Below are 23,049 nucleotides of genomic sequence, written 5' to 3' on the forward strand. Positions count from 1 at the left end.
GAATTAAAGTCTTACTGCACAGAAGGGTAGATGTGACACACTAACACATTGAGCGATGCAGCAAAATAAAAACACAAATAAATCATATGAATGATACGAGTCGTTTTGGCTTAATTTTTTTTCAGATGAGTGAAAAAGAAAGAAATTCCAGCTAAAATCAATGACATTTTTGCCAGGATTTCCAAAGTGTTTTTTTTGTAATACTCTTCCTGTCTTTCAGCCGGATGGCTGAGGTGGAATAAGGCCTTTAAGGTTGTGTACGTGACTTTCATGTAGAAGACAGGGAATTGATTCCTGTTGGACACAAACGCCAAATACTGTGGGCTATCAGATCTACAAAATGGATTACCATTTTTTTCTGTCTACTTGTTTACCAAGCCTTGTACCAGCAAAAAAGTATAGAATTTGATTATACATTTATATGGTGTATTACATCAGTGTATCACGTATGTTTATTTTGATTGTGTTATAATGCTGCAATAGTATCTTTATTGTTTTCATGAATACAAATGATTTTACGTTCGATTTAACGTCCTAGAATAACTAAAACGAAATATTCAAGTTCTAGGGTGTCTTTTAAGAATATACTGCACTATACAGTATATTTCAAACAAATAGTATAAGGACAGTGTACTAAAATTATTCATGTAACCCCTGTATACTTACGTTTGTTTAATTGAAATTAAACCTCAAGATGGCGCTGTTTTCTCAGCGGCAACGTCACTGTGCCCTCGGGTGAGCAGTAATACTTTCACGGACCGTCGGAAATTCTAAAAGTAAATGTTTTTTCTCCCGAAACCTTTCTTATAATTCACTTCTGATTTTTCTTTCCTAAAGTCCGTATTTTTTTCTCAAATGAATGCTGAAGAATTTTGGACGTGTAAGTGTATGCAATTATATAAGCTTCGTGTATCCGGTGAGCAACAGAAGAAAATAAATAAAAGGAAGCCTCATGCTGAACGTTTCGCTTTAACACGACAAACACTAGGACCACTCAGCTGCTTGTCAGCTGACGAGGCCGCCAAGTTATAATCAACGCGAGGCTGTATGACCTGGAGCTTTCTCGTCTGGCTGGAAGAACGGATGTGTCTGCCGTGACGGGCCCATGTCTGAAAACCCAGACAGACAGTCATATTTCAACAGAAAGGCAACTACACTCGAGTTCGTCAGCAAAGCCAGAAGAGGTAAAAGCTTTTCTGTATTTTCTGTCTTTGTCTCGCATTTATGCGCTGTCGGGTAACGGAACCTCTGTATGAGCTTATGTTATTTCTTTATCCGCGGCAGCAAGATGGAGTGTGAGTGGAAGCCAGACGAGCAGGGACTTCAGCAGATACTACAGCTGCTGAAAGAGTCTCAGTCGCCAGATACGTCCACGCAGAGATCCGTCCAGCAAGTATCCTTTCCTGAGCCACACACGGATGATAACCAATGTTATTGTTTAGTAGTGCTTAATATGACTATAGAGATTCAACAGGCTAGCGAAAGCTAATACTAGCCAGGGTGGTTACCGTTACAAGCAGGTACGCTCGTGATGATCAGTTGGTGCTTTTGTCACTGATAACCTCAGCAGGCTTCAAGCAAAACAGGTCAGCTCCTCAATCCGGCCATATGCGACGTTAGAGGGCGATAAATTCTGCTCATAATCCAAAAGCAAACGTCGTCAGTTGTTTATATGAAAATCTTTTCTTTGAATTTTGCTCTGACGGACGAATATGTTTAATGTAATTTAATAACGTTGCTCCTGTACACCAACAGCGACTTAAACTTGATAAGACACCGTCTTTTTTGGTTTGGATTGCAAATCGGAGGTAAAAAAAAACTGGGTATTTTTACCGATATATTTACATTGTGACAAATCTGAATTAAGTACAGCTATAGGTATGTAATAATGATCTTCTAAGGCCCTAAATATATGATTTCACAACATGATAATAACTATCTTCAAATAAATTAGCTGTTCACACTGAGGTTGCAGGACACTACTGTGCCACACTATATTTGTGTAAAATTCACATGACATGAATTGTAATTGAAATCTGAATTCTATCTATCATGTGGGCAGAAATAACTCGCCTTATCGATGAAGCAAAAATAAATTAAGCCTCTATGTAATTTGAGCTTTTGCGGTGACTCCATCTCAGTTGTCAAAGGAGTGCCAGAAATTATCAGCATTCATCTCATAAAAATGAAACATGCCTGACATTCTACCCTGGTAACACCCAACCAGATGAAAGGGCAAGACCTTGCACTAAACACCCAGGAAAATGCAGCCAGCCTGGCATAAACGGGCATGTAAGCTGCTTTAAAGATGTTTTATATGTTAGATGCCTTATTATCTCTGTAATCGTGTGGCTTGTGCAGCGTTATTGTTGATGCAAATGAGCTCCAGCGCTTCAGCTCACATCACCGCTCACTTTCACATTATAGAAAAATGATCCTGTGCTTTATGCTGCCGGCCCAAATGTTTTTGTGTGGTTCAATGCTGATCCTAAGTGACTTGCTTATGTAATCTTTCACATGTGCTGCATCATTAGCTTATAGATGGGCTGCTCTTATAGCCCTGAAGACGCCATCTGGCCAGACACTTAAAGTTTTAGTTCACTTAGAGTCCAGATGACATATTCATGACCCCCTACAAACGTGCACATGCTGGCGTCATGATGATATTACATTATACCACCATATAAATACATCGATGCTGCTCTTTCTGCCCTCCTGTGGATGAAAAAAAAAATCCTTTGACATCATTTGGCTTCCACAGATTAGAGTTGTAATGTGCTCCATGATTTTTAACTTGCTGAGTCATTATCCTCAACCATCTTTTTCTACCAGAGACTTGAGCAGCTGAACCAGTTTCCAGACTTTAACAACTATTTGATATTTGTCTTGACTAAATTAAAATCAGAAGGTAAGTGGCTTGCCAGTCTATGTTGTTTTGTCGTGACTGCTTTGTGTTCCAGCATGTCATTTTTATGTAACCAACCGCTCGCTGACATGTCTGTTCGGCCATGACTCTGGTGACCCGATGGCATCTTTGCTACAGATGATGTGGCACTCAGAATATGGGTCACTCTAATTTTAAACCCAATTCCTGGCATAGGCACAACTTTTGGCTTGACTGTCTGCACAGTACATGACCCAAATGTTTAATGGTGTTAAGACATTTTAGGATGCTGCTGCACCACTGTTACTAGCTTCGATGCTAAAAGCCAGACATGTTATGACAATAAGATCCTGTGAGCAAATAACGATTTAGTCACCAGATCACAGCGACTATCCTCTTGATTTTTACCAGCCTTCATTGGTCTCTTTCTCCTCTCTTCCAAGATGAACCGACTCGTTCCCTGAGCGGACTTATACTGAAGAACAATGTGAAAGCTCACTATCAGAACTTCCCAAATGGCGTGTCTGATTTCATCAAGAGCGAGTGCCTCCAAAACATCGGAGACTCTTCTCCCCTCATCCGGGCCACCGTGGGTAAGTTTTCGTCCATGATGTGTTTTTGATGTCCATGCCTTGCTTCCAGTGGATCTGTAGATACACTCATTTGCCAACACAGTCTGCTGGTATATTTAATTTAAAACCTTACTCAAGTTATTTTATCTCTGTAGTTACAGTTAATGTAGACAGATCAGGAAAAATATTTTCACAGGAAGTGAAATAGTGGATATAGTTTTCTATCTCGATTAAAGGCGTTGCGAAATACCTAATATTGACGTTAATTATGATATCAAAAGAATGAGATGTTGATATCTTGTTGATAAGAAACGGATAGTGTCTCAGCAGGTTAAAATTAAAGATGCAGATTGTTTTCTAGACAATTTTTAAAGTTCCCTACCTCCTATTTGCCAACAAAAGGAGACAAAGTCTAGATAAAGAAGAATTTTACTGCTAGTAACACATTTATTTCCAACGTTTCTATTGATATGATGCTTTTGGTCACAGTGATCATGTTGTTACATCCCTTATATGTATATGTTTACTTATTTATTTATTTATTTTTGCATTTCCTTTAATACATTAATTAAGGCCAGCTTTTTAACGCTTTTACATGAAATGCGAATGAAGAGAATTATGGTTTGTTCTAACTATTTGCTGCTTTACGTACCAAAACTTTCAAAACTAGTTTCTGCAAAGTCATTCAAACCGAAGGAGAAATGTTTAATGTTTTCCTGCATTTAATCTCTTTGTTGCAGTGACTTTGCTGATTGATTGTAAAGAAGGGTATTTCTGTCTGCATTTGCTTCTTATATTTGTTTTCAGTCTGATGGTACTGGGGAAGAAATATACAGTAACTTTTAGCTGATTGCATGTGAAGGGGGTCTTGGAGAACACTGGGCTTTTTGCACCGCCTCTTTGCTCTGTTTTAAGGCTATCGAAAATACCACTTGCAATTCTGGAGGATTTGGCAAATTACAGGCCTTTTCAGAGGTAGAGACGCTGTGCGACACTGGAACAACTGACAAAGGGACGTTTTGTTTTTCTATGACATGAAAAAAATCCCAAAAATGTCATCACGTGACTATTTGAGAAGAGTCTGGGGGGGAATAAATCTGCATAGAAAATGTAAGATGATTTTTAAGGATGGGTTTCTCCACACAGAGCCTTTTTAATTGGACGACATTCTATTCTGACTTGTTTTGTAAGTCAGTAAGGGGACGGTATAGCTCTTCATGCTTTCTTTGCATTAAACCTGTCAACATTTGCTCATGAAATTAAAGCGAGGTCCAGTTACTGCTATATGCTGAGCTTGTGCTCTGTTTTATGGTCTGGTAACTAGCTTAATTTTCCTGTAAAGTCTAAATCTGGCTGTGATGAATTTTCTTACCGTATAATCTTTCGCAAACCAAAACCAAAGATGCACAGCAGCAGCTGTGGCTAGTTGAATTTCATGTTCATGTAGCCAGATGAAACGCATGCATTTACACAAGCTTATCTGGTGGGCTGAGAGAAGAAAGCTGTACGAAGAAGGCTGTTTCAAATTCTCGTGTTTTCTGGTGTTCTTTCCCTCCTTTTTCCAGATGCATCCCTACCCCAGCTTTAATCACTCAGTAATTGTAGTAGTAGTTTTGTCACATGAGCATAGCTGATAATAAATTTCTCCAATAACAGGTATCCTTATCACCACAATTGCCTCCAAGGGGGAGTTACAAAACTGGCCCGAGCTTCTACCCAAACTCTGCCTGCTGCTGGATTCTGAGGACTACAACACATGTGAGGTGAGGATGAAGAATTCAGATGTAGGCGCTGGAATATGAGTCAGGGGGTACATCATACAGTAAGTTATGCATGCGTGTGCGAAGGATCTATGCATGAAGCAATTATGTTGGAAACAATTCCACAGTGCACCTTTTGCTCATCCGAAGTAGGACTAAATGGGATATTTGCCCTTGAAATGTGAGGAGGAAAAGAAGGGACAGAAATGAAGCACACATATTTGTCTTAGTAAGTTATAAGCAGGCATGTTGCTCTCTCAGGACACACAGTCCCGAGTCTGTTTGTTTGTTTGTTCATTTCTGGTGGAAAGGAAAAGAGTTGGGTCGTCTATAAAGCAGCATCTGGACGGCATCTTGCTGGCTAGATGAGCTAAAGGCAGTCTCACAGCTGGAGCACCAGCTACTACAGATTATTCAACATGGAATCATCATTCCCTTTCTATCCTTGGCAGTAAACCATATGACCCCATTTTCTGGCATGTCGCACGCAATCACCCAGAATGGATTGTATGCTGTGCATACGGGCAAAAGGAACATGCTGTTGTTTTGTCATATCCCTCACTTTTTTTCTAAATCTATAATCCATCGTTATCCATTTTTTTTTAACAATATCTTTACTTCCCCAGAAAGCTCCAGAGTATAGTACTTATAACTTCTTGACTGCATCAAGGAAAAAGCTTTTAATGATATCAGTTTAGATACAATCAGCACTTCTACACATACCACATTGAAATGGTGGCTTAAAGCTCTATTGAGGTACTAGCATAAATAAATGACAGTCAAGTAGTTTGTTGTGGCTGTTAGATCATCAGATTTGTTTAATGCTGCTGCACTCGACTTCATGGTCATAAATATGCTGTCAGCTGCGTTTGTGTGCGCCATATATGTGAGATTACGCTGAATCTAGGTAGCATGTTGAAGTGTTGTGGTAAATTGAGCTGAATCGAGAGGCGACACAAATGTGTCCCGACGGGATTAGTCACTGCTCGCAGCAGGAACGTCCGCATGACTTTTGGGGAGAGGCGTTTTCTGAAATTTTAAGAAAAACAATGTGACCAAAACACAAAATGCGTATCCCCTTGTGACACCACTGCAAGCCTCTCATTCAGAAGCTGAGATTTAGGTCAGCTATTTACTGCAGAGGATGTTGTAGTGTGCGTGCGTGCCTGCGTGCGTGTGTGTGTGTGCGTATGTGTGCGTGTGTGTGTGTGTACAAGGCTTAACACTGAACGGCGACCGAATGTAAAAACTCCTCAGTGAAGTTGCTCTGTATAAGAAAAGCAGCTTTCAGAGTGGAAAGCTTCTTAATGTTTGATGCCGACGGTGGTTTAGTTGGCGCTGTAGAATAAAATGATAATTTAGTTGTTAATAAAACCGGCATAGATATTGTTATTTTGAGATATTCATTATACTCTATGAAAACTTTATTAAATACCACTACTTTGGCTATAAACTCTTGATCTTTTTGAAAATAGTTTGGCCATTTTTCACAGTTATAGTAACCCATTACTGCCGATGACTTGATTTTAAAAACCCTTTTTATTTCTCAGCCTTATTTCTCAGCTGCTGTCTTTCTGCCTTTATTGTAAATCACTGTATTTACCCCCCCCCCCCGGTCGTGTGACTCGTCGTGTCTGTCACTGACGCTTTAAAGGGTAAAAGCAGACATATTTTGTGACAGTTGTGATGGGTTCAGAGAGTAATTTGGATTTAATAGTAAAATTGATTGTGGAATTGACGCTAATTCGTTTCTGTGATCTGCCGAAGAACTTCGTTTTCTAACCAGTTGAAAATTAAAGGCAACTATTAGTCTTGCTTCTATGGAAATGTAATAAATATTTTAAATGACCAACTTTTTTGCTTACCTTAATATTGTCAGTGAAACACAACGTAATGCAGGCAACTGACCCTGAAACTTGTCATTCTGCTTGCTCTCACTAATTGAAAGTTAAATGCAGTAACTCTTTGTGATTTTTGTCTTATAAAAAAAAGAGCCTCTGTTATACAGCTTATTCCTCTTTTGAAGTGATGGTTGCTGGTTGCACAAAAAAAAAAACAGGCTGAATTTCATGTTGGAGCACATGTAAGGGAAGAATCCATGAGGGTTTGGTTGTGATTGGCAGAGGTGCTCTGCTCACTCTCCTGCTGGATTTGTAAAGGTTTTAACGGGTGTCACTATTCAGTTGTGCACGAAGCAGACTGAGTGCTTTCAGCTCTACAGCAGACCTTGTAACTTTACAAGGGACAGACGATATCTGGGTTGTGCCAACTCATTTTTTGCTGACTGTTGCTGGCTCCCATAAATAATCCAGGGACTTTGAAATCTATGTGGGGAATATATTTGATGACAGCCAGTGTACAGTTTCTGAACTATATGTGCTTTGTAATTTAAGCAATGAGAAATGTGTGCCGTCCCTTTAACGATTTGGTTAATATACATGTTGAATGTGTATGTAAGATCATTTTCATCACTGTATTAGCTCAACAGTCTCACACAGTGCAACACTGTTTCCTGCTAAAATTGTAGCTTAGACTAATGGGTTGACTTTTTATGAATATTTAACAATTTTAATCGCCTTGGTAACATTAAGAGTTAACAGTTAATTGCCAAGTCCCTTTTGTGTGTTTGATGGAAGAACCCCCTTTGCGTTACCGCATATTACCCTTCGCTGCCTCTATAAAAAGAAACAAGCAGGTGTGTTGAATGCCAAGTCGAATGGTGGTGGATGGTTTTAAATAGGTTTGGCTTGAACAGTTTTACTGTTTTGATTAATGGCAGCTGGCAAGTGGTTGCAGTAGTGTTGTGAGGGTCAGATTGATTCCTCCTTAGAGGGAAAATAAGCACGTATGCTCCAATTGTCACCTCAGTCCATATTTATGCCGTTAACATTCTTCAGATTTTCAGGGCTCCTTAATTGACTAAATGCATATTTCTCTTTGTGCCGGCTCGCAGTCATCTGCATGATTTACATTCTCGCGTTGAATGACCTTCACTCGCAGGAGTTGAAAGGAGGATTACATTCAGGACACTCCCATTTCTCTGTCCTTCTCTGCTGACACCCAAACGCCTGTATTATGTTTTGACGTCACTGGGAGCAGTCTTTTTCTCTGGCTCCTCGCGTCTTTGCATCGGATTAAGGGTAATGGACTAATATTTCAGCACATGTTTCCAAACATTTTGTAACGGCACTCATCCAGTCAGCTTAAATATTTATTTGCGTTAATGTGCATTTCTAATCTTACGCTTTTTAGCTATATCACATCTATATCCAATATATTTTAATCCTCCGAAACCTAAGCACCAGTCCCCTACACATAAGGTATTTTTTTTATATATTTTTTTTTCTGTTTCACGTCATTTTTATTTCTAAACAATGAAGTATCTGCATCTGACCTTGACACCTTAACCCTCTTCGTCTCATTTCATCCCCCACATTTTTTGGAGACTGCTCTGTATCTAGTCATCTAAAAGGAATGCTGACATGGAAGCGGTTTCCATGGAAACACAATTTAGACAGCGTCTGTGTCTGCGCTGTGCTGCTTCTTGTATCTGCTTTCCAGCCTGCATTTTTTTGTGAGAGACGCTGAAGTCTGCAGCATGTCGTGAGCATGCATACTAAACATCTGTCAAGCAGCTAATATGAAGAAAAATATGTCTGAATGGGTGTTTGGGTCTGCGTGTGTTTGTGTGTATGACTGCTTGCCAACCATTTGAAGGTTATTAGAGCAGACGGGGATGAATCCTTTTGAAGATGGACGAGGAAACTGAGGACATTTTTGGTCGCATGCACTGTGACAAAATTCTTAGCTGTATCTTTCATGCCTAATGAAGACCCCATGTATATGCTACTATTTGTAGACTGCAAAAACAAATTGTATCTGGTTTTGAAGCACATTGAGAATGTGCTAAATGTTTGTTACTAAATACAGAGGAACGTCAATGCAAATAATAAGGATAAAAAGATAACAGAAATCCAAATCCCTTCCACCTCTGCAGGCCATAGCTGCAGTCTAACCTGCATTAAGATTATGTTTAAAATGTTCTGCTGCATCTCAGTGTTTTGGGATATACGCTGTGTGTCTTTGTGATTATTTGCAGCGTTGATAAATCTTGCACTGTGTCCAGATCGGGGAATTCTTCAGTGTTTACTCTGTCTATCCTCTTGCCTTTTCTTTGTCCCCAGGGAGCATTCGGAGCACTGCAGAAGATCTGTGAGGACTCTGCAGAGATTCTGGACAGTGACATGCTGGACCGTCCTCTTAACGTCATGATCCCCAAATTCTTGCAATTTTTTAAGCACAACAGTCCTAAGATTAGGTATCAGAAGTCCTGTTGTGTTTCCATATTTTGTTCAGAGAAAAATCTCTCACTGTACTATTGTAGAAGATGTATGGCAGAGCATTTTTTTTTTTTTTTTTTTTTACAAATTCTTTGAATTTATACTTGCATGGAGATGCATACATAAAATGCCCTTTACTTATGTTCATGAAAATGATGATACATTCAGGCTTAAGTTCTCACACATTTCCTGAGGAAAGACAGAATAAAGGTCTGTAATCAAACAGTTGGATTACACTGCAACAAGAAAAGAGATCCTTCTATCCGATGGTTAAATAAATTCAAATGGGGCAAAGAGTAACGCAGAGGCTGCATTTATAGTGAGCAACATTTGAAGAAAAACGTGTTGGTGTGACTCCTAAGTGGCTGATGTTGTGTTGCAGGTCTCATGCTATCGCCTGCGTCAATCAGTTCATCATCAGCAGGACTCAGGCTCTTATGCTTCACATCGACCCTTTTATTGAGGCAAGTCTGAACCAAATGCATCTTTAGGCGTACAGTGAAATGATGAGTGTCTTCATTCCATACATTTCCCATCAGCGGGACGTTGAAGAAGTGGCTATTAGATCTTAAGTGTTCATGGAGCTGAAACATTAGAAGATGAAATGATAGAGCAGCAGAATGCTGAAGTGAAAAACAGTCGAGCAGTCAGAGTTTAGATGTCCCGTTAGGCTATAGTACATTCTCAGACCAAATATACAACACAGCGTTGATGCAAGATCTGCATCTGCATATTTGTATTCTATGTAATAAATGTTACATCTATTATTTTCTTACAAGTGTTGGTTTCCATCTTCTACAGAACCTGTTTGCACTGGCGACAGACGAGGAGCCAGAAGTGAGGAAGAATGTTTGCAGAGCTCTTGTCATGCTGCTGGAGGTTCGTCTGGATCGTCTACTGCCACAAATGCACAACATCGTAGAGGTGAGTGTGTTTGGCAGCCAACAGGCTGAAACTTAACCTTTTTTTTTTTTTTTTAAGGCAAAGAGCAAAGCCAATAATAAACTTTACCTTCAAGAAATTGTTTTCTTATTCCCCGGTGCAGTGTGCCACTTTATTACACTTTGATTTGTGTTTCTTCTTTGCAGTAAACAATCACACTGCAGATGATTTTGAGTCGATGGTCTGGAGTTATTGCAGTTTTACCACAGTCGTATATATAATAAAATCGTACCACACATTCATGGCCGAAACTTTAAAAAAGATGCATTTTAATAGATGCAAATGGAAATGTTGCAAAGTTCTGAGGAAAAATTCTTTTTGGATTTGGTCAGTTCATGGGGGTTATTACAGTAACAAAAGTAGAAAGTTGCCTCTCGTACCTGTTTAAAAATGCTCTCGGTGATGCCCTGTGGACACGTGACGTAACTTGTGTCTCAGGCTGCAGACATGATGCACGAGTCGAATGAGATCTGCAGCATTTTAAACAAAAAGCATAACAACAGCCAAGTTAAATTTGCCCCTTTGTTGTTGTTTTTTTTTTTGTTGTTTTTTTAATTGCAGTACATGCTTCAGAGGACTCAGGACCACGATGAGAATGTTGCTCTTGAGGCCTGTGAGTTCTGGCTTACGCTGGCGGAGCAGCCGGTGTGTAAGGAAGTGCTGTGTGGTCACCTCGCCCAGTAAGAACTCACACACAAGTTCATTTAATACACAAACACTTGTGCTTCTGTAATTTTTAGAGCAGTTGAATCATAGCAGCCTTGGCAGTCAGTTTGTGAGGGCCTTGTAACAGGATGATATTCTTCCTCATCGCCTCACGGCGGCTGATTAAGAGCCCCCACCGTCTGTTGACCTCAGTTGTAACATCTGTCTGCCATGTTAAACTGCCCAAAGTAGAAATATGATATGAGTGATATCCTGTGAGCTCTGACCCATCCTTGCCCTTTATTCACATAATTTTCCCCCTTGCTTTTTCTTCAGGCTCACTCCGGTGCTTGTCAACGGGATGAAATATTCGGAAATTGACATTATTCTGCTCAAGGTCAGTTTATATACTGTAATGTGTACCTGGAGGTACACTGATGAATTGCCTCATGACTCAAGATGACATGCAGTTGCATTAAGTCGTCCAGACTGTCCCAGTATATCTTAAGTTGTGTTTATTTGTGGACAAACATTTGCAGATAAAAGCAAAGCCAAATCACCATTTAGTTTAATCGAAATATGAATAGTCCATATGTTTACCATCAGGGGGACATTGAGGAAGACGAAGCCATTCCAGACAACGAGCAAGACATCAGACCTCGCTTCCACCGCTCCCGCACAGTTGCCCAGCAGCATGAGGGTGATGGGATTGAAGAAGAAGATGACGAGGATGATGAACTGGATGATGATGATACTATCTCTGATTGGAACCTGCGTGAGTTTGACTCACATGTAAATGGAGCTATCTAGAAGTCTCCATTTATAAACTGTCCTTTTTCATCATCTGTATTTAACTTTGCTGAGAGCAGGCAAACGGGGTGTTTATTACTTTTGTGTGTATTTTGCACACAAGTTTGTCTACACGTTGCTTTTTTTTTTTTTTTTTTTTTTTTTTTAAATGCGTGTCTGTACGTTTTTCCAAACTTTAGGTAAGTGCTCTGCCGCAGCATTGGATGTGTTGGCCAACGTGTTCAGAGATGATCTGTTGCTGCACATCCTCCCCCTACTCAAAGAGCTGCTTTTTCATCCAGAGTGGGTAGTTAAAGAGTCTGGCATCCTTGTACTGGGGGCTATAGCTGAAGGTAAGGGGGGGATAGGGGAAAGAAAAGATCAGATGGGAGAATGAAAAGAAATGCCTGCTTGAAAATAGACTTTATCCTTTCTTTAGGCTGTATGCAAGGCATGATCCTATACCTGCCTGAGCTCATCCCACATCTCGTCCAGTGCTTGTCTGATAAAAAAGCACTGGTGCGATCCATCACCTGCTGGACACTGAGCCGTTATGCGCACTGGGTTGTCAGCCAGCCCCCAGATACTTACCTAAAGCCTTTAATGACCGAGCTGCTCAAACGTATTCTGGATAGCAACAAGCGTGTGCAGGAGGCCGCTTGCAGGTAAGGAAGAAATCCAGACAAAACCCGAGTCATTTTACAGCACATAAAGAAGCTTGTTTGCCTTTTGAAGTGTTGATATCTACATTTTTCCTTTCGTGAGTTTTCATTCTCTGCCCACCAGTGCCTTTGCCACTTTGGAAGAGGAGGCTTGTACAGAGCTTGTACCCTACCTGGCATTCATCCTGGACACACTGGTCTTTGCTTTCAGCAAGTACCAGCACAAAAATCTGCTCATTCTTTATGACGCAATAGGAACGCTTGCAGATTCGGTGGGGCACCATCTCAATAAACCGGTATGCAGAACAGCCTCATGAGTAGTCTCACGCCACAGTTCTGTGGGAATTTCACACTGGCACAAATTGTTGTACCTCTGCTTCCTCTTTTACTTTTGTTATGTTAGTAGTGGTAAGTGCTCTTTCAGGTGTTGTGATTTTAGACAGCCTACCAGAAGGTAAAAAAGCATCGACAATTCTTCTTTGCCATATTTGTTTGATTATATAGTAGAAGAAAGCTTGAATAATTGTAATGACCATAGTCACCTATTTAATCTCTCTTATTTATTAGGAGTACATCCAGATGTTGATGCCACCATTGATCCAGAAATGGAACCAGCTAAAAGATGAAGACAAAGATCTTTTCCCTTTATTAGAAGTGAGTTTCCTCTACCCAGTTGGCACCTGCTAAAACTCTCTGTACATCATATCAGTGGTTTTAATAAGAATTCGATCTCAGTAGCTTACTGACAATACCCCCCTGCCTTCTTCCCCAGTGTCTATCCTCTGTGGCCACAGCCCTGCAGAGTGGCTTCCTGCCCTATTGTGAGCCTGTGTACCAACGCTGTGTCAACCTGGTCCAGAAGACTCTTGCTCAGGCTATGGTGTGTGTAGGTTTGCATACACACATCTATCACTTACTTGACAGTGCTCTAATTCTCCAAAAGGAACATTTTAAAGGATCACACTTGACATTCTGCACACCAAGGTTTGAAATCATCGTTTTGATTAGATTTCAAATCATTATGTTTTATGTGAAAGAAGGTATACATATTGAGAAATCCATAGAATGTCCCTGTGGTTCCCCACAACTTCTCTCTTCAGCATCTTTTCTGTCACCTTTTGAGTGTCATGTTGAGTTAGTGTTGTTTACAGACAGTTGCACTGCCCTCGAGTGGTGAAAAACTGAATTGATGCAAGCACACTTTTTTCAGAGAGACCATGCTTCTGCTGTGGAATCACTTCATTTTATCCATAGATGTTTCATAATTACTTTCATACAGTTATTCATATTAAACTGATCGTAAGCTTACCCTCTGTTCTGCTTCTTTTTTTTTTTTACTCTCTAGCTTCATCAGTCACAGCCAGACCAGTATGAATCCCCCGACAAAGACTTCATGATTGTGGCTTTGGATCTTCTTAGTGGACTGGCTGAGGGTTTAGGAGGCACCATTGAGCAGCTGGTTGCTCGTAGCAACATCCTCACCCTCATGTACCAGTGCATGCAGGTGAAGAGCTGTCAAATTGTCCTGCAAGATAAGCTGTTTAATCCAACTTGTCCCACTCACAGTTTGCTGCTCTCTCCGTCTGCTCAGGACAAAATGCCAGAAGTGCGTCAGAGCTCTTTTGCTCTGCTTGGCGATCTCACCAAGGCTTGTTTCCAACATGTCAAACCATGCATCGGTATGTTCTGTGCGGTTGTCTCTGAAGCACTGCTAAGTAGAAAGCTGTTGGTTACTCACTAAATTGTTCAATCTTTTTCTTTCAGCTGATTTTATGCCCATACTGGGCACTAATTTAAACCCAGAGTTAATATCAGTGTGCAACAATGCAACATGGGCAATAGGAGAGATATCTATACAAATGGGTGAGCACTTCATTTTCAACATATATTTACGTCACCATTTACACAATGCGGTTTAAATCTTAACATCTACTATTCTCACTGCATGCACAGGGCCTGAAATGCAGCCATACATTGCCATGGTGCTGCACCAGCTGGTGGAGATCATTAACAGGCCCAATACCCCAAAGACTCTACTGGAAAACACAGGTACCACACGGTGGTAGTGCTTAGCCAGCCAGCCAGGTCACCACACACACAGGGAAGTGCTTACACACTCAGGTCCCGTTCAGCCAGTACTGACCACACTTTCTAAGATGCCTGTCCTGCCCTTTAATATCTGTCCAAACAACCTTCCCCAAAGAATGAGCCTTACAGGTTGTTCTGGTTTTCACTGAAGTTTGTCCAAATATTTCAGGTATTGATTTGTAACCTGGCACAGAGGCCTGTGAGTTGAGATGAAAGCAAATGGTGAAAAATTCTTGACACTTAAATTGAATGAAACCATGTAAGAGCCCAGTCTTGGAGTTCACTAATCTGAACTGACTGACAGGGGAGGTATTTTATTGGAATGGAACAAAATGCAAAGCTCAGCCTGTGTTTGAAATGCAGAGAATACCATAGGCTCACATAGTTACTTCAGGCATATTTCCCCAATCAGTTAAACAATAATTAATCAAGAATGATTTAGAGAATGCCTAAACCTGAAAACGTAGGGCACATAGCTTAGAAAATTCTGCTCTGCACACTCTGCTTTTCTTTTCACCATTAGAATAATAGTTTTTAATTTGATTCGAGAGTCAAAGTGACCTTCTTGTGAAAATATGCATGCAAGGGTGAAGTGTGACCTGCCAAATCAAAGACAAGTCAGGGACTCTGTAGATGTGTTCCTGTTTGTTTGCTGTCAGTATATGTGTTGCTTTTATTTACTGTTCTTTAAATGTGAATGCATATCTGCCAATAGATGTTAAATGTTGTTAAGAATGGCCAATGTTTGATGCAGGATACACAATGATTTTCACTGTTATGCCAGCTGAATCCTCATAGGAGTTTATTCATGTGTTGTCTGACTGAACTCTTCCACTATCTGTGGCATGTTTTCAATGCGTGAACTGAAAACATCACAGTGAGTTAAGAGATGGAAACATTTTTTCAGCCATGTCTAAATCTAATTTTAAAGATATTTCTAACAGTACCAGTATGACTGGACCTAAATTTTAAAACGGCACCACACTGAAAGTGGGCTTGGCTGTGATATTTTTGGAGTCTGTGGCGGGACTCTGGTCAGCTGATCCTGCACTGAACTTTTCTCTAATGAGCATACCATCTGCTTTCTGCATGTGTCATTGGACTGTTCATAAATGCCTGTTTGTTAATGAGAATGTTGCATAGTTTTGTGTCTCTTAAACTTAGGTCCTCCCTCCTCTCTGCCTCATAAGAACCTGCTGTGCTGGATACTAGTCTCCCTCCATGTAGTTGGCTTGGAGTAATCTGTCATTCCTTTTCAAAAAAGAAAACAAAAAAACATTTCTGTTTCTTATGATATTTAACATTTGTGAGTTTAAGGGAGAAATCTCTAAAATTCCAAGTTGAGCTGCTCTTGTTTAGGCCAGTCACTCGCACATGCTGCACCTTTTTTGCTAGCTTGTGTCAGGAGACGTGCTTTTTAAATCGCACTAACGAATTTCAGTCGGTTAACACACTGGATTTGAAGAGCTGCTTGATCCTGTAGTTTCTGAAAGCAGAAGCCATTGTTTGCCTTTTCTATGAATGTCTTGTCAAACTTGTCAATGTGTTCTCCCTTAAACGTTTTGTATGTATTTTTTTAGACTGTCATATTTTACATTCCTCCCCACGACTGATGGGGCAGTAATAATCAACGCTAGTGAAATCTTCTGTTTATTATCATACACAGATTCTGTTGATTTATGTCTCTGAGTTGTTTGTTTTTTCTTTATTTTTCTCCTCCCCTCCTCATTGCTCATGTCTTGGTTGGCGTTTGGTGGTGTGTAACCGTGATTGCGTTACCTTAGCAATAACAATTGGTCGTCTTGGTTACGTTTGTCCTCAAGAGGTGGCACCCATGCTACAGCAGTTTATAAGACCCTGGTGTGTATTATTCAATCTTTTATTTAATTCATCTTCTCTCTGCTCTCTCCCTCTCACCTGTCGCCTGTTCCTCCTTCTCCCCTGTTGCTCTCCTTCTTCTTCTCCTCCTCACTTTCCCTCTCAAAAGAAGTCTTTTTCAGTTTTTTCTTATCAGTTTGTAATCATTGCCAACCGTGTGACTAACCCTGTCCTCTTTTAGGTCCTACTTGTGATTTGTTTTTTTTGCCTCAGTAGCACCCTCATGTATTATACATTAATTTGTTTAATTTCTAGTTTTTTTTTTGTCATTGTTAACTGTCGCTAACAGCCTATAAGATGCATGGGATCAGATTTGTCACATGCCTGCTGGTTCAACAACAGAGAAAGGATGCAGTCTTTATGCTAAAGAGCATTCCTAAATCCCTTTCTCGTTTCGTAGTCACCCAGCTGCATGTGCCTGTCCCAGAAATTACCCCAAACCTTCTCTAGTCAATCTTTCAAAAAGTAATGTTATCTTCAAGGTGCTATACATGAGGTTTTGCTGAACACACTGCTCGTAGACAAAGTGAAGTTATTATAGATCACAATAGCTGTGTTAAATGCAAAAAGTGTTTGCTTAAATCTTTTTTGATTATTATTGTTTTTTTTTTGCATGCTTAATGTGTTGTATTTTTAAGTCATGATAGACTCGCATCAATGTTTTTACAGTGAAGGAAGAAGGATATAGGAGGGCTATAGGTTATATTTGTTTCTCTTGAATTGGATACATACATTTCTCTATATTGGTATTTTATTTGCATTAGTCGTTCATAGGGAAAGTTGTTAGTAGATTTATCCTTGAATTGCCACAGGATATGTCTGTTGATGAGTTTGATGTTGAATTTGGCCATCCCTGTTGTCAGGTGCACCTCTCTGCGAAATATAAGAGACAATGAGGAGAAAGACTCTGCATTCAGAGGAATTTGCACTATGATCAGTGTAAATCCCGGAGGCGTGGTGCAGGTGAGGTTCAACTGTGGTCATTACGTTGTCGGTAGCTCTTTAAGTCGAAAACGTTGCCTCACCTCTTTTTTCTGGAACAGGATTTTATATTCTTCTGTGATGCAGTCGCCTCCTGGGTAAATCCAAAAGATGATCTCAGAGACATGTTCTGCAAGGTAAAAGTTGAAAATGCATGGCACTAGTGACTGAACAAACGGTGAAACATTTTCAGCACAGCATGAAATTGTTCACCACTCATATCGCCTGCCCCCAATGACAGAAGACAGGAATAGCAGATTCTACTCACGACGCTCTGATGATAATTCTGTCATGCACAAGATCTATTTTAAAGGGCAGTGCTCTGTTTTAAACTTGGCATAAATATTTCCTGGTGTTTAATTTTAGATCCTTCATGGATTCAAGAACCAGGTGGGAGAGGAGAACTGGAGGCGCTTCTCAGATCAGTTCCCAATGCCGCTGAAGGAACGGCTGACAACCTTTTATGGAGTGTAACTGTTGCCACTGCACTGTGCCGCATCACTGGGGTCAGTCGACTCTTTATCATTTACTATTGTAGAAAAAACTTTTAATGCAATGTTGTCTTTAAATTGAGCTGCATTTCTAATGAGGCCCCCCTTTCTCTGCACAGGTTATTCACTATGGGAAAAACTATGGGGAACCATCCCAGGGAACATGTTACCCTTTACTGGGGGGAAGGGTCTGCCTGTTGAGGGAAGGGAAGGGGTTCGGACCCCTTCCTGACCTGGTGGACGGGGTGGGAGGGAGTTGGTCGTAGCTGCAGTTCTCAATGCCCCCATACACAAGCAATGGGAGGATGAGACTGGCAGAACAACCTTATGGGAGGATAATTCGTGTAATCACATCTCAATCACAAATAATGGAAATGATCAGCTTTTTTTTTTTCCCCTCTTCATTTATTCCCCAAATATCTGACTTTCTGGACAAAGGAAAATGGATGCTAGCAAAAGTGGAGAAATCCTTGCAAAACCCTGTAAAGCATATGGTTTTGGTTAGATGATGGGGAAATCTTAGTAGTTAAGTTGATGATTCTTCAAGATGTATTTGAGCTTAAAGCTGAAGAATATCAGTTATGGATCCAGCCCTGGAAAATATAATTTAATAACACTGCATATCACCAAAAATAAGTGAATCATTCAGTTCCTATATGTGAGCAGGACGGAGGCTGTTAATTATGTCACCAGAGAGCACAATTTTGAGAACAGCTTTTCTGGGAATAGGTAGCATGCTTATATTATTCTGGAAAGCTGTTGAACATTAGTGACGTGTGTGTTGACAGCTGTCATTGCCATTTGATAAGTTTCTTCTTTGATCTTGTAATTTGTATTAACAGTACTTTTCTGCTTCCTCTAAAAGAGAATTACAGCAGCCCGCTGAAATGTAGCATGACAAGGTTTACACACAGAACTTAGGTGTGTAAAACTTGGCTGTGATGTCATGTTGGAGTGAATCTGTCTGGTTTTGTGGCGTGAATGTGACACGGACATTCATCATATCTTTAGCTGCATACAGTCTTTTATTTTTTTCTCTTCAATGTAGTCCAAGCCTCATGAAGGAAAAATGAAGGAGAGCATGCAGATTAGCATCCTGACTCGTTATATTATTGTTTATTGGACTTAATAACACTATGACACGAAACCTGTCTCAGTAATTCTTTGTGGCTTTTGCAGTCAGAACCACATGAACCATCAGATCAATGTTGAATATATTTATTTCAAATCAATGTTGAATATGTTTATTTCTCAATGTACTGAAGTTTTGTTACTGGTTGTTTAGCTTCCTGTGCTAAAAGCATGATCTTGAGGATGACTGTGTAACGTTTCGGGTGGTTGTCACTGTGGGGTACTTGGATGCTTTCATCTCTTGCATGTTGGTGGCCCCTCACACCCCAGCATATAGTGGGAGTGGGATTGTCAGCGGGAGGGGAGTTTCAATTCAAAAGTTTTAAGAAGTACATCGTAAACATGTATGTATTGCAACACTGGGACTTATAAAGCTTCACATGAACCTTATTGGAGTGCTCTCCCTGAACTTTTCCCCATAGCTGGATGTATTTTTTATTTTTTTTTTAAATACTGTGAAAATAAGAATGTTAATGTGTCTGCTCGTTTTGCGCTGTTTATATTTTTAAAAGTGTCTAAATGTTTAATTCACAGCCTGAATGTATTCCATGATGGGTTGGAGAGATGTAGTAACTTGTTTTTATTGTTTTTTTTGTTTTTTGTTTTTTTTACACCCAGCCAGTCATTTTCCCTCTGCTGGCCAGAGTAATAACTGCAGTATTTTAACCCTTTGTAACGCACATGATATGCACCTAAATTTACATAGAAAGTGCTTGAATGAATGACATAGCCAAAACCCTCACGCATATGATTAAGTAATTATTGCTGCTGAAATGTATTTACCTAATGCAATAAGTATCTTTGTGCAATTGGGTCATTAATGGATAGTAGAGATCGTTTAATGTGTTAGATTGTCATGATATAAAATGCATAACTGGTCTCTTAGGTTTAATATTTAATGAGGTGAAATGCAGGATGTAATGCATCATGGAATACAGAGGCAAATACTTGTATGTTTCCCATCATTTTTGTGTTTTGAAGTGATTTTGTCTGTCACATTCCAGCTGGTTGGCATGCAAAAAAAATGTAGTAATCACAGCTCAATGGGGTGTGTTCACAGTCCTGCTGCTCTTTCATTGTGAGACTGCAGGTCTAAAAAACATGCAAAATAATTCCCATTATTACTGTGCTGTCACTCTGACTTGACCGCTGCTATACATTGTAGTTGTGTTTCACCACTTGAATATGTGTTTTCTAAATGTTAACCTCAGGTTGTTTTTGTTCCAGTGTTATTTGTTTTTATCATTTTCTCCCCCAATGTGTATGCCTTTATGCATCTCCTCTGTAACAAAGACTAGTAAAAAAAAACTTGCCCTTCATGCCAGATATGGATAACCGTGGGTGTTAATTGACATTAGTTTTGATGTTTGCGACACTGTGAGCTGTCAAATTGTGACTATAAGGGGGGGTAGGGGACAATTCAGAAATGGTAACTTTCACATACTTAAGATTCTTTTTGCCTAAAGTGATTATCAGACTTCAGCAAACAGTTTAAACTCTGCACAGTTTCATGAGTGAAAAATACTTTAAGGTTTTCTTGGTGTTTTGCAATAGATTTACAGTATACTGTATTGAAATAAACCGGTGACGTAGAATTGAAAAGGGTTAGGAAGTTAATGACATTATGTCTCCAAACGCAGGTTTTGAATTTCTATTCAGATTTATTGAAAATGTGTATTTTATAAAGCCACCCACCAATCGTAAGGAATGTCTGGTCAAAGAGCTCCTGTATTCTGTAATTCAGTTAGCCTTTAAACTTGATTAGAGTATCTGCCTTCATCTTTTTTGCTAATAAAAGCGAAAACATAATTTTGATAGACTTTGTTATTTTGTTGTTATTTTTTTCTTTTTTTTAAATAAGCTGCTGAATTTGAAAAAAGTAATAATTTTGGGGCCACCAAATATTTTGGATCATGCAAAGACTCTATATTGTACTGTAGTAATTTTGTAATATTTGTAAGATGATATAGTGAGTGTGACTGGTTTCCATTGCTTGAATCTGTACATTGTTCCAATAAATTGTTTACATTATTACCGCCTTTTTTATTTTATTTATTTTTTATTTTGTGCATTTTTTTTTTCCTGCTACAGCAAAGCAACATAAACATGCAGATAAACTTGGATGCTTAGAACCATCTCTATCAGCGCTATTTCAGTCGGTTCATATAACAGCTGGTGCACATGGTCGCCTTAATAAAGGGTTTATCAATACATACTGGGATTCTCTTGTTGGTTAGAATTTACACAACCTTGAAAATGGACTTGGATTAACCAATTGGGTTGATCTTCTTAACTTTGGCTTAAGAGTTGGAGACACAACTGCCCTCTTATGTTATCACTGGAGCTTATGAAATTGAGAACAGCAGATTCTGGTTATTTACTAGCCATTAGCAAGTAGTAGCTAGAACCACAGCGAGAAGTGGTCTTTCTGAATCGTGGCTGCCCACAAAGATGGGGAAATAACTGAAATGCCATATCCAAGTGTTTCAAAATGCTAGTGGCAAAAGAACAAGGAGTGCCGAACAAAAAAAATTTAAATCCCAAGGGAAGAGGTAGGTAGCAAAAAGAGACACTTCAATGGCAAGTGTTGCTTTGTGGTCAAGAAGAATCCAATTCTGACAATTTTGAGCAATTTTGGTGTCATTTTCTGAAGGCAGATATTGCACCAGTGATGTTCCCGTGGATTCCTACTATGGAGGACTCCCAAACTCCAAGACAGCCACACCAGGACAAAGAAGAAAGCTTTTGGTAAACAATTCTGTGGTTGGAATTGATGAGGTTTTTTTCTGGGTTTTTTTTAAGACGGGGTTTTGAATTTTTAGAAGTTCTAAATCGAACATTAATGTCACAGTGTATCTAGAATCCAAATCCGCATTTTGGAATCGTTCAGAATCTGTGGATAAAACTAGAGACTATTTGACTGGGGAAAGACTCATAATTATAACCCCATAATTATGCAGAAGAGTCCAAAGATGTAAAAAGCTTCCCACAGTTATTAGAAATATAGTTTTTTTTACATTACTGAAAAGGGGAATTAATTATCTTGAGTCTTGAGCCAATCTTCATTTCAGTATATATTGCCAGGAAAATTGGGAAAATGTTTGATTTGATTTATTGAAACAAACAAAAAGCATAGTTTGTACAAATCCAAAAGTCAATATTTTGTTTGAGCACCTTTGTTCTTCAACACAGCCTGAACCCTCTTCGACAAGCTGCCCTGTAGTTTCTTCTTTGGCTGTTGGCTGCCTTTTGTTCCATTCTTTCCCTCAGCCTTTTCTCCCTTTCACTTCCTTGAGACTGGTTTCTTGGCACAACTCCTCCATGGAGACCATTTCTGATGGGACAGTAGATGGATCAGGTCCTGTGTCAGATCTTTGTTAGATTTCTTAAGAACATCAGTTTTAAATACTGCTCATCTGCTGTATGGCAAGGCAAGCTTATTTGTATAGCACAATTCAACAATAAGGTGATTCAAAGTGCTTTACAGAGACATTAAAACAGTATAAATAAAAGGTATGATTAAAAATTTAAACAAAAAAAAGGAAGAAATAAGAACAATAGATAAATTCAGTAGTTAAAATATGATTATGTTTTGAAACTCAAGCTTCAGATTTGGAGTTTTATACAAATGCAGCTGAAAATAGGTGTGTCTTCAAATTGGACTTAAATACACTGAGTGTTTCAGCTGATCTGAGGCTTTCTGGGAGTTTGTTCCAGACATGTGGAGCAAAGAAGCTGAATGCAGCTTCTCCATGTCTGGTTCTGACTCATTGAACTGATAAAAAACAGATCCAGATGACCTGAGGGGTCTGGAAGGTCTATCCTCTGATGGACAGGCAGCCATCAGAAGATAGACTTTAAAGTAGAGTAGAGTCGTTTAGGCACG

The 23,049-nt window shown here is 39.5% G+C and overlaps 1 protein-coding gene across 2 annotated transcripts; it reads left to right on the forward strand.

The window, feature by feature from the left end:
• Positions 1 to 1,057: 1,057 nt before the first annotated feature.
• Positions 1,058 to 21,194, forward strand: tnpo1 (transportin 1). Of its 2 annotated transcripts, XM_075455171.1 has the most exons (25): positions 1,058 to 1,184; positions 1,285 to 1,393; positions 2,833 to 2,908; positions 3,328 to 3,477; positions 5,113 to 5,219; positions 9,401 to 9,534; positions 9,939 to 10,020; positions 10,358 to 10,480; positions 11,060 to 11,178; positions 11,480 to 11,540; positions 11,750 to 11,918; positions 12,133 to 12,285; positions 12,372 to 12,597; positions 12,719 to 12,890; positions 13,162 to 13,248; positions 13,367 to 13,474; positions 13,940 to 14,098; positions 14,186 to 14,273; positions 14,359 to 14,457; positions 14,548 to 14,643; positions 16,467 to 16,542; positions 17,424 to 17,523; positions 17,604 to 17,678; positions 17,908 to 18,047; positions 18,152 to 21,194. In XM_075455171.1, exons 2-24 carry the CDS (start codon positions 1,289 to 1,291, stop codon positions 18,013 to 18,015), a joined length of 2,673 nt encoding a protein of 890 aa, XP_075311286.1. In that variant the 5' UTR covers positions 1,058 to 1,184; positions 1,285 to 1,288; the 3' UTR covers positions 18,016 to 18,047; positions 18,152 to 21,194. The 2 variants fall into 2 exon arrangements, with proteins under 2 accessions (XP_075311286.1, XP_075311287.1); XM_075455172.1 differs by lacking the exons at positions 16,467 to 16,542; positions 17,604 to 17,678; positions 17,908 to 18,047; positions 18,152 to 21,194.
• Positions 21,195 to 23,049: the final 1,855 nt, after the last annotated feature.

This window comes from Odontesthes bonariensis, chromosome 22 (genome assembly GCF_027942865.1).
Source record: "Odontesthes bonariensis isolate fOdoBon6 chromosome 22, fOdoBon6.hap1, whole genome shotgun sequence".
Taxonomy (NCBI): Eukaryota; Metazoa; Chordata; class Actinopteri; order Atheriniformes; family Atherinopsidae; genus Odontesthes; species Odontesthes bonariensis.

Coding starts and splice junctions, on each gene's coding strand:
- tnpo1 (XM_075455171.1), top strand. CDS start 1,289: ATGGAGTGTGAGTGGAAGCCAGACGAGCAGGGACTTCAGCAGATACTA. Junction 12,286..12,371: donor ACTGGGGGCTATAGCTGAAG/GTAAGGGGGGGA, acceptor TCCTTTCTTTAG/GCTGTATGCAAGGCATGATC. Junction 14,458..14,547: donor AGAGATATCTATACAAATGG/GTGAGCACTTCA, acceptor CTGCATGCACAG/GGCCTGAAATGCAGCCATAC.